Source organism: Corvus kubaryi, unplaced genomic scaffold, assembly GCF_017639235.1.
Source record: "Corvus kubaryi isolate FWS band 111438036 unplaced genomic scaffold, C.kubaryi_AGA036_p1.0 37308, whole genome shotgun sequence".
Lineage (NCBI taxonomy): Eukaryota > Metazoa > Chordata > Aves > Passeriformes > Corvidae > Corvus > Corvus kubaryi.
This window is the reverse complement of record NW_024581096.1, coordinates 13,904,093-13,914,355: the sequence shown is the minus strand read 5'-3', so window position 1 is coordinate 13,914,355 and position 10,263 is coordinate 13,904,093. Positions and strand designations below refer to the sequence as shown.

At 59.1% G+C, this 10,263-nt stretch overlaps 2 protein-coding genes across 2 annotated transcripts; one reads left to right on the top strand and one right to left on the bottom strand.

Moving 5' to 3' along the window:
- Positions 1–744: 744 nt before the first annotated feature.
- LOC121664922 (killer cell lectin-like receptor subfamily G member 1) lies at positions 745–4,692 on the bottom strand. The gene is made up of 6 exons (XM_042028618.1): positions 4,588–4,692; positions 4,039–4,149; positions 3,448–3,531; positions 2,695–2,843; positions 2,337–2,440; positions 745–1,859 (listed from the first exon to the last, which is right to left on the bottom strand). Exons 1-6 carry the CDS (start codon positions 4,634–4,636, stop codon positions 1,664–1,666), a joined length of 693 nt encoding a protein of 230 aa, XP_041884552.1. The 5' UTR covers positions 4,637–4,692; the 3' UTR covers positions 745–1,663.
- A 1,287-nt stretch (positions 4,693–5,979) lies between these two features.
- On the top strand, positions 5,980–9,317 carry LOC121665035. The gene is made up of 9 exons (XM_042028905.1): positions 5,980–6,004; positions 6,123–6,800; positions 6,913–6,987; positions 7,104–7,181; positions 8,127–8,180; positions 8,260–8,295; positions 8,383–8,427; positions 8,612–8,755; positions 8,842–9,317. Exons 1-9 carry the CDS (start codon positions 5,980–5,982, stop codon positions 9,177–9,179), a joined length of 1,473 nt encoding a protein of 490 aa, XP_041884839.1. The 3' UTR covers positions 9,180–9,317.
- The last annotated feature ends 946 nt before the right edge of the window (positions 9,318–10,263 follow it).

Sequence of the window (10,263 nt, the reverse complement as noted above, 5' to 3'; positions counted from 1 at the left end):
CAAAATGCTGGGAAGAGAGAAGCTGTTGACCACCTGCCCCATGCCCAGCATCCTGTTGGTGCCCAGGAGCCCCAGGTCTGGCTGTGTTCTTCCCTGTGGATTGCCATGGTGGGAACCTGGGGCCACAGTGGCACCCCAGCACCTCCCCAGATACTGCTGCTGCTGGCTCCATGGGACTCTGCAGAAATCCACCCTTCTGGGGTGACACAGCCCTTCCACTCTGTACCATCCGTGCTGGCCTTGGACCCTGGACCAGCAGTCAAGTGAATTTCCCTGTGCAGTCATAATGGCTGCTCAACCAGATCTTCTTTTCCACCAAGATGAAGAGACACTTGCTCCTGTAGGGCACCCAGCCCGAGGGGCAGCAGTCTAGGGACAAGATGAGTGCCCATGGGCATCACCCCATGGTCCCACTGCCACCAGCCGGTGCTCGCCCTGTGCTGGGCTATCCCTGTGGCAGTGAAGGCAGCTGGGTTCTCACACAGGCTAGACTCTGACAGCACCAGCCCCAGCAGCAGGTTCTTGTAGTGAATGTCATCCTCACTGGGGTCTGCAGGGCAGGTGAGGGCAGCAAGCAGGGGCCTCAGCAAACTTCAGGTCAGTGTGGGCCATACTCTGGGCCATGCAGGCAGCTGGGCAGCAGCAGCAGCCCAGGAACCCAGTCCTGTCCTTCTCCATTGTGGTCAGGTGGTAAACAGTGGCTAAGACCATACTGCATGGAGACACATCTTCATACACAGAAAAGCAGAAGTAGTTGCTTTATTTGCAAAAAGTGGGTTTTTTTCCTGTGTATGATCTTGTTTTAGGGGGTGGGGGGTGAATAAGCTCCCTTCTGGGGAGCATGCTCTGCACCCAGGTCCCCAGGCTGTGAAGAGCCCAAGCCCATGGGTACAGGCCACAGCAAGGCTACAGTTCCCCATGCATCACCTTCCCCCTCCCAGTCCTGCTCAGTCTGACAGGGTGCACAGACTGTGGGGGCTTGGTCTTTTGCATGTGCTGGGAGGGAGTCCCAGCGATGTCTGTGCCACAGCTGCAGGCTGCTGGAACAACCCAGTGGTCTATGCCAAAACCAGAACAGCCTCTGGGACCAAACAACTCCAAACTAAGCCCCAGCAGGCCTTTTAGGCTCTCACACATCACCCGGCCTCAAAACAAAGTGAGCGTGTTTGCTGGGACCTCCTCAGACTTGGCAGGCATCAGCAAACAAGCTGCTGCCCAGCCCAAGTCCTCCACGGGGCTGCAGAGGCACAGGGTCACCTCTCAGCACCATGCCCCAAGAAGCAAAAACCCCAGGCAGCCACCACAATCAGAATGCCCAGAGTTTTCATGGAACCTCTGCCAGCCTGCACAGGAGCTGCCTCACACTGCCATGGGGATGTTCCGATTGCTGCTGGCTCAATGCTGGCTCCTGGCCACAGAATAGCAGATGCAATTTCCCACTTGTCAGTGATGCAACCGAGTCTGAGAGCTGGAAGATGCACCCGATCCTCCCACCCCCATAGCCCAAAGCCAGCTGCAGTTGCTGGCAGAGTTTATTGGCAAAGTGCAGAGTTCTGGGGGATAAAGAGGTCTGGGCCAGGAGGCAGCAGAGCCTGGGAATGCCCATGCACTGGGCTCAGGGAGGGAACAGGGTGGTGGCACAGGCTGGGGGTCCCCATGACCATCAGGGCCTCACACAGCTGTAGGTGGTGTTTCCCCAGAGGAAGGCAGGAGGTGAGGACTGGAGCCACTGCAGGGTGGCTGCACTCTGCTTGCAGACCCACCTGAGGGCTTCTGTGCATGGGCCACCTGACAGTCCCAAGCCTGACACCCTGCCACAGGCCTGGAAAGACCTGGGGTAGCGCTGGATTGGGAAGATCCTGCAAGGGAGAGAGTGGGATGAGATGGGATGGGCAGAAAGAGCTGAGGCTGTCCCATCAGCAGCTGCAGCCAGAGACCAGACACTGCACAGAGATGCTGCAGGGGCAAAGCTCACCCTCCCCATGGAGCACAGTCTCCTGCCAGGCTCCTCCCAGTTAGGCCACATGCCCTGATGCCCCCAGCCCCATCACTCACAAAGCACCCCCAGGTCAATCCTAGCAGGGCTCAGCACCAACCAAACCGAGAACCTGCTTTTGGGGGATCCCCTGCAGCCCCTCACCCAGACAGAGTGTGGGCACCAGGGTCAGGCCCCTGCTAAAAATGCCACCTCCCTAAAATGCCCCAACACAGTTCTGGGAAGAAAAGAGGTGCCAAAACATGGAGCACATCCCTGCATGCCTGTCCCCCTGTCACCTCCCTGAGCCCTAATGCTGGACCCTCAGCAGCCCTGGCTGGGAACAAGCTGACAGCCTCACCCTTCCAGTGTGGTGCCATCCAGCCACTTCCAGTCAGACCTGAAGCCATCCTGCTTCAGCCCCACATGGAAGACCTCCATGTTAGCTGTGCGCACCAGGAAAGCCTAGCACAGGAGAGGACCCACATGAGCTCCTTGGGGGAACAGCCAGCCCAGCCACACCATCAGTGATGCGGGCTGTGCTGTGTGGGCACAGCATTGCCAGCTCCCTGCCTGGAGGCTTTGTTAGGCTTTGGGCACACAGGCCAGGGAGCTGAGACAATGCTGTGGGTGGGTGACAGCTGAAGGACTGTGAGGTGGTCACCAGGACAGCCCAATGCTCACAGGGAGCTGGGACAGGCCAGGCTGGGTGCACTCACCAGGGTAGTGTTGGCTTGGATGGTGACCAGCTGTGCCCCTCTGGAGCAGCAGTCCTCTTTGCTCTGCTCCCAGCTCTTTCTGGCAGAGGAGAAGTAGTAGCACTGCCCTGCATCCCAGAACCAGCCGACCGGGCAAAACTGGCATCGCCCTGCACACCAGAAACACAGCAGCTGGGATGGGGCAACTGCCACCAGCCCTCAGCCCAAGGGACGGGAGGGTGACAGTGGGCAGTCAGGACACCAACCAACCCAGTGTGTTCGTATGTCTGCCCCACTCTTGCCCTAAATTGTGAGCCCAGCTCCAATGTTCCAGTCACAGAGCCCTGGGAAGAGAGGCTAGTTACAGAAACGTGCTGGCATTAGGCAGGGCAGGGAGCTGCACATTTGGGGTGGTGATACAAACACAATTTCCAAAGTGCTGGGAACTCAGTCAAGGTTTCAGCTGCACCAGAAGCTCATGCCATCTGGCACAGGAATGCTGGTGGCATCCATGAACCTGGTGCTGGTGGCGTGCCCAGGTAACATTGAGCTGTCTGGGGTCATCTCTTCTAAAGGGGTCCCAGCAGTTCAGCCTGTTCAGCAGTGCTGGGGGAGCTCTCCATGCCATAAATCAGGGGACAAGCAGCAAGGGTGAAGGAATATGTAGGGATGGAGCCCAGGAAAACATCCTCGAGTATGGACTGATCCCACTGCTTGAAAGAAGCAGTGAGGCCCTCTCCAAAGCTTATCCAGGAGCCCAGCAGGCTCTCTTACCTTGCACTGTCTGTTTCCCATAGCTGGGCCTCTCCTCTATGCTCCAGGGACCGTGGATGCAGCTCGCTTGTTGTTGTACTAAATCTACAGCAGAAGAGCACAGGTGTGTTCCAGCAACTCCAGGCTCCAGCTCCCAGCAGCACCCAGTGTCCTCTCCCACAGGACAGCCTCGTGGCTGTGGGTGAGCTGTCCCCTGCTTTAGGTACACCAAGCCTGCCAAGGTCCATCCTTGCAGTTTCTTCTGTGCTTGGGATCCCTCCACAAAACAGGCTTTCTGGGAAAGTGCTCCTGTCTTTCGGTTTCAGTATCAGCGCTCTCCCTCCTGCCTTCCTTTCTTTGCCATGTGATGGAGTGGCTTTCCCCAAGCCCAAGCTGTCGCCCCAGCTTCCTTTTCCAGACATGTAGGTGGTGTCTTGCCTCACCAATTTTCCTGCTTGCCCCAGAACCCTCAACGCCCACAGCCCCAAGCAGAAAGGCCCGGCTCCGTGGGGAAGCTGCAGCTCAGTCTGTTGGTACACAAGTGCTATGGTGCCAGCCCTGACCCCAGGGCCCCCTCTGTAGAGATCCAGGCACGGGATGGCCAGTACTTACAGTGGAAACTCAGGCTGACCAGGATGATTTGTGCCAGCAGGAGTATCAGGGAGAGGAGACCCAGGCTGAGGGCTGCCCAGAACCAGGGTGTGTGCACTCGCTGCTGAGGAGCTGAGAAAATGAGTTAATGTAGACCGGGGCAGGGGGGATTGGAGGGAGCAGTGGGGAACCTTGAGCCAGGAAATGTCTGCAAATCCCAGGCAGGACATCAGGAGGCAGTGGGGAAACCTGGGAAAAGTGGGGGAGAGCCTGTTTGCAGCAGCTTGACTGTCCTAGAAATTATCTGCCTGCACACAGTGCTTGGTGGGGAGAGCAGCGAGAGGGATGTCTGTGCAGTGGCATGGGGGTGCAGTGGGCATTCCCTGTCATTGAGCCCCTCCTGCCCCCCCACCCTGAGAGCAGGCAGTCTGCAACAGCGCTGGAGAGGAGCTGTTTGAGAGAAGGCACCCAAAAAGAGGCAGTGGGGGAAGCAGGTCTGGGAGGACATTTCTGGGGAGGGCAAAGGGCTGCAGGAGGTCAAGAAACCCAGAGAGAGCTGGGGGCCATTACCTGGTGTGGAGGGAAGGCGCAGGTCAGCATACATGACACCCTCTTCCATCTCTTCCTTGGTCTCCTGCTCTGCAGCCCACAGGGGCAGTGGCAACCCTTTCCCAGCCCAACTCAGACGGGTGTGATACAAAATGGAAAGTGTCACTTCCTGGTGGGGCCCCCAGAGGCACCACCTGAGACAAAAGCCCGGGGGTGTTGTGTGCCAGACACCTGGGGCAAGGGGCAGCCCTGTTGAGGCCAGCATCCAGGCATCCTGGCAGCAGAGAACCCCACACTCCTGGCTTTGGGGCAGCACGCAGTGGGAAGGGCTGCTAGCTCAAACATGGAGCCAGGGCTGGGCTGGCCAGCCATGGCTTAGAGTCATGGAGTCATAGAATGATTTGAGTTGTAAAGAACCTTAAAGATCATGTGGTTTCAAGCCCTCTGCCAAAGACAGGGACACCTTCCACTAGACCAGGTTGTTCAGAGCCCTGTCCAACCTGGCCTTGAACACTGCCAGTGATGGGGCATCAACAGCTTCCCTGGGCAACCTGTGACAGTGCCTCACCACCTTCACAATTAAGAATTTCTTCCTAAAACAGGGAAAGCCATATGAGAAGCAGCTGAGGTCACTTGGTTTGTTCAGCCTGGAGAAGAGGAGACTAAGGGGAGACCTCAGCACAGTCTACAACTTCCTCAAAAGAGGAAGCAGAGGGGCAGACACTCATCTCTTCTCTCTGGGGACCAGTGACAGGACTCAAGGGAACGGTGCCAGGGAAGGTTTAAGTTGAATATTAGGGAAAGGTTTTTCACACAGAGGGTGGTTGGGCGGCTGGAACAGGCTTCCCAGGGAAGTGATCACAGCACCAAGACTGACAGAGTTCAAGAAGTATTTGAACAATGCTCGCAGGCACATGGGGGGATTGTTTGGGGTGTCATGTGCAAGTTCAGGAGTTGGACTTTGATGATCCCAGTGGGTCCCTTCCAACTCAGGATATTCTGTGATTCTATGACTATTATGTAACCTAAACCTGCTCTCTGACAGTTTGAAGCCATTCCTCCTCCTCCTCCTATCACTACACATCCTTGCAGAAAGTCCCTCTCCAGCTCTCTCGTAGTCTTTCTGGAACTCATGGCAGGGAAAGGTCTGCTTAAGGTCTCCCCAGAATCTTCTCTCCTCCAGGCTGAACAACCACAGCTCTCTTGGTCTGATCTGCCCTAGGCACTGCAAGGGAAGACTGGGTATCCTTGGGGCACAGGACACATGCCCATGCCCCTCTCTCCGAGGAGCAAGGCCTCTGCGTGTTTGCTTACAAGCCCCTTGTTTTTGCATGGGGCTGCAGCTGCATCTCAGCCCTGGAAAATGCGGGGCTTGGGTCCTCCTTCCCCTGCCCAGCCTCCAGGGCTGCCGTGATGGCCATCCCTGCCGTGCCCTCGCGTGGGGGAGGGACAGAGTCCTCCCGAACCCCCGGGAGCCTGCGGGCAGACAACGACCCCGCTCCGAGCTGGCGGCGTTCTCTGGGGGAGGATATCTCGTCCCGGACTACGTTTCCCAGCGGCTCCTCCCGGGGCTGCACATGCTCGATGCGGCGCCCGGCGCCTCCCGGCAGCTCCCGGCGCGGCGCCCGGTGCGGCGCAGGGGCGGTCGGTGCGGCTCCCGGTGCGGCTCCCGCTGCGACTCCCGGTGCGACCGGCAGTGCGGCGGTGCCCGGGGCGAACCCCAGAGCGACCACCGGGGAGGCTCGCGACGCTCCTGGTGCGGCTCCCAGTGCCGCCCCCGGCGGGGCATCCTCCCGGTGCGCCCTCTGGAGCGCACGGCCGAGCCCCGGCGCTGCTCCGTGCCCGCCGCCGGCCCGGGCCCGAGCGATCCGGGGCAGCCCCGCCTCGGGCCGGCAGCATGCCCCGCGGGCGAGCCTGGACGCAGGCGGAGGTCAGCGGCCTCCTGTCGCTGGTGAGGGGCTCGGGTGAGGCCGCCCTGCTCATGGCCTCCACGTCGCGACCCAACGAGGCGCTCTGGCGGGAGATCTCCCGGGGTCTGGCGGCGGCCGGCTACGGGCGCAGCGTGGCCCAGTGCCGCTCCAAGTGGAAGGCGCTCAAGCAGGCGTTCCACTCGGAGCGGGAGACGCGCCGGAGGGCAGGACAACACTCTCCCCGGCTGCCGCCTCACTACCGAGCCATGAAGAGCATCTGGAAGGCGGCCGGGCGGCCCGTCTTTGGCGAACGGAGGATGCCAGGTGGGTGCCAGGAACGTGTGGGCTTAGCAGGGTGGCTGGACGTGGGGTGCTGGTGGAGCACTGGTGCTGCGTGGACACCCAGGGTCTGTTGATGGTCTTTCTCTTCCCCTAGATGTGGTGAAGTTGCCCTCCAGGAAGCGCAGGTCAGCCCTTGCCACACGCTCTCCATCCTCACCAGAGCCACCAGGTACCTGTGGGCTCAGGCAGCCGGAGTGGGGCCTTGTCCTGGCTGCAAGGTGGCAGACACTCCTCTTGCCCCAGTTACTGAAGCTCTTTTCTGCACCCCTTCACCTCCTTCTGCAGAGCACGACGTTGGCGAGGACACCCCCAGCACACTGCTGTCACCAACGCTGCAGTGTGCAAAGGACGAGCCAGAGAGACGTAAGTACTGAGCTGCCCTGCTGCACCGAGCTGCACGGCCACGGCTCCAGCCCAAGCCCATGCCAGCATGATGGGAATGGGAGGTGTACAGGATCAGGGGATCCATCACATGTCCCTCAGCAGGGATGCTCAATGATGGGTGTGTTGGGACTTCTGTCTCCGAATGCTTTGGCTCCAAACCAGCCCCAGAGCATGAGGGGATGGGGATGGCTGGGATAGGGCAGGAGGGGATCCCAGCCTGAGAGCATGACAAGGCTGCTGGCTGCCCTATGGCAGTTCATGAGGTGAGAGGTCTGGAAGGGACAGTGGCGCTGACACAGTGCAGGGATCTCTTGTGGCTGGTAGCACTGCAGGGCATGTGACTCCCTTTCCTTCAGCAGTTCCTGGCTCCTCACTTGCGCAGTAACACCATAAAGCTTCAGATGAGTTAGGGCTGTGTATGAGGGCCAGAGCTGCCTACAGCTTCCCTGCCTTTCGGCCCACCCAGGTGCGTATCCTGCACACCCCTGACTGTTCACACTCCTGGGGATTTGGCACTGAGGTGGTGCAGGATACATCCCTGAGCCTGGTTTGCATGGACGCCCCAGCCAGCCTCCCACACTGGGTAACTACCTTCTGTCTCCCCAAATTCCCCCTGCAGTTTCAAGTGGATGTGGGATTCTCCTTCACTTCCAGTCCTAGTCTGTTGTGTAGCGTTGCTGCGCGCTGCTCCGCCGCTGCTGCCTTCCAGCCCAGAGGTGGCTGCATTGCAGTGGTGGGTGAGTGACTCCTGCTTTTGTTCCTAGCTCTGAAATGCTTTGGGGCCCTGCAGGGCGCTCTGGAGCTGTGGCTAGGGCATGTCAGGCTGTGGGGCTGGCTGGGGCAAGCCGGGCAGACCCCGGGCTGGTGGTGATCCACCAGCAGGTCCCTTTAGACGGCGTATCTCTCCTCTCTGCTTTCTCCCAGCAGCTGGTGGGGACCACATTACTGGAGTGCCACCCACGCCCCCCACCATGCCACGTAAGGCTTTCCTTGCCCTGCTCAGCCCGGTAAACCCCCTCAGCCACATGAGCAGGCTCTGATACGGTTCTCGTTGCAGATGCCAGTTGCTGCTTCCCTCCCCTCTCCCTCCTGGGTGAGTACCATGCCCTGGCTACCATGCTTGTGTGCCCTGGGGCAGGAAATGGCTGCAGCTCACAGGCTGTGTCTGCTCTCCTTCCAGGCTGTCGCGCTGACCTGAAGCAAGAAGGAGCTGAGGGAAAGGCCAGTAAGTGTTGGCAGCTTTGAGCAAGTCCTCGTGCTCCAGGGCACAGCTCCATCCTGTCCTGCCGGTGGGAAGGGCATGGGCTCCCAGAGGCAGTGGCCTTCCAGGGCTCTGTGTTAAGCTGAGTTTGGGCCTTGAGTGTCTCCATCACTCTGGTTGTTTCCTCCATGCCAAGCTTTTGTGACAGGTTTTCCTGGTGAGACGTCCCTGGGGATGGGAAGAGGAAACCAAATGCTGCCTCTGGCTGCCACAGCCACAGGCTCCCACGGGACAGCAGCCATGAGCGAGCAACCAGCAGCACGTGAAGATGCATCAGACTCAAGCGTGCATGGTGGGTGATCCCTGCTGCTTCCCAACAGCCTCACAGGGAGCTCTTGGAGCCATGGTGAGGTGCCACTGACCCCTCTCTCACTGCAGGGTCTGGCGTGACAGGCTTGCTCCAGAATGTCCAGCACCTGCTGGTGCAGATCCTGCAGACATCACGGCAGCAGCAGGCACTACTGGAGAGCCTGGCCAGCGACACAGTCTCCCACCTCCACCTCCTCTCCCACAGCCTCGTGCAGGTGGGCGAGACCCTGCACCAGCTCCTGCTCCGACCGCAGACCCATCCTGGCCCCATTGGCCACTACGTCCCCCACGTGCCCCTTTTTGAGGGTGGCCCCAGAGTGCCCTACTCCCCTGGCGCTCCCCACACTTCCCCAGATCACAAAGAGGAGCCTCAGTTGTCCCCTGATGCCAGGTGCATCCCCCCATGAGTGCCACCATCACTGGCCCCAGGAGCAACAGCTTTGCTACAGAGCCACGGCACAAATCTTTATAGCAGAGATTCCAGATATTTTGCAAGTTTATACTAGAGAGACATTTTAATAAAATTAAAAATAGCTTTTCTACCAGTGATGACAAGTTGACCAATTCTTTCCCCCTCTCTGGGGAATGTTCCCCTTCTCAGTTTCGAGATGAGCACGAGGGGAACTCAGCTATTTACAGACTCTGAGAAACTCCCAACCCACGCAGCACAGGGCAGATGTACTTTGTCTACCCCTTCCAGCAGCGCCTGGGGTGGGTATCACCCTTGCCTGGGCAATGTGCTGCTGGGCTGTGGAGCAGAGCAGGGCCACTGCCAGGACTGGAGGCCACGAAGCCCAGGCTGCATCCTTCTCCAAGGGAAGAGGCTGGGGTGGGTGATGCTGGGCTGGGGAGGCAATGTGTGCAGCAGCCATGGTCCCTTAGTGTCCAGGTCCGTGGCAGGTCCCTTCCAGGGTACGATCTGGGGCTTTCACAGCCAGTGCTATGGACTTGCCACACGGTGCAGTGAGGCCCTCCTGCTCCAGGAGGGATCCTCCTGCTTCAGTACAGGGATCACCATCAGGTAACAGTAACTGCAGCCATGCCACGGCCTCTGACTCTTGGCTGGACCCCACCACCTTCACCAGTTCAGACACATCCTCCATGGGGATGGGGCGATGTGCCATCTGCCTCCAGAATCTCTTTGTCACATCCAGGGAGAGGAAGTACAGGTCATGTAGACATCATGACAATAGTCCCGCCAGGCCAGATGCCACTTTGCTTGAGGGCTGGGAGGTTTGCCAGTTCTCCCAGGAGAGGAGGGACACCATATAGAGGCCAATCCATGCCAGATCAAGCCCAGCCAGGAAGGTGGGCAAGCAGTCCATGTTGAAGCAGTTATCATCTCATCTTGAGGATGTATTGATGATGGATCCACTTCCAGGATGCCATGCATGACCTTCAGGGTGAGGTTGCAGGACACGTCCCTGTAGTTCCCCAACTAAATGTCCTGGAACTCCTGCCCTTCCTGCTGCACACCCTGGCCCACTGCCT

Bases quoted from the DNA above. Each gene is read 5' to 3' on its own strand.
- LOC121664922 (XM_042028618.1), bottom strand. From the start codon at position 4,636: ATGGAAGAGGGTGTCATGTATGCTGACCTGCGCCTTCCCTCCACACCA. The intron at 2,844-3,447 runs GTAAGAGAGCCT...TCTGGTGTGCAG, and splicing joins TGGGAAACAGACAGTGCAAG to GGCGATGCCAGTTTTGCCCG. The intron at 1,860-2,336 runs GTGAGGCTGTCA...TCTCCCTTGCAG, and splicing joins GATGGCACCACACTGGAAGG to GATCTTCCCAATCCAGCGCT.
- LOC121665035 (XM_042028905.1), top strand. From the start codon at position 5,980: ATGGCCATCCCTGCCGTGCCCTCGC. The intron at 6,801-6,912 runs GTGGGTGCCAGG...CTCTTCCCCTAG, and splicing joins TGGCGAACGGAGGATGCCAG to ATGTGGTGAAGTTGCCCTCC. The intron at 8,181-8,259 runs GTAAGGCTTTCC...TTCTCGTTGCAG, and splicing joins CACGCCCCCCACCATGCCAC to ATGCCAGTTGCTGCTTCCCT.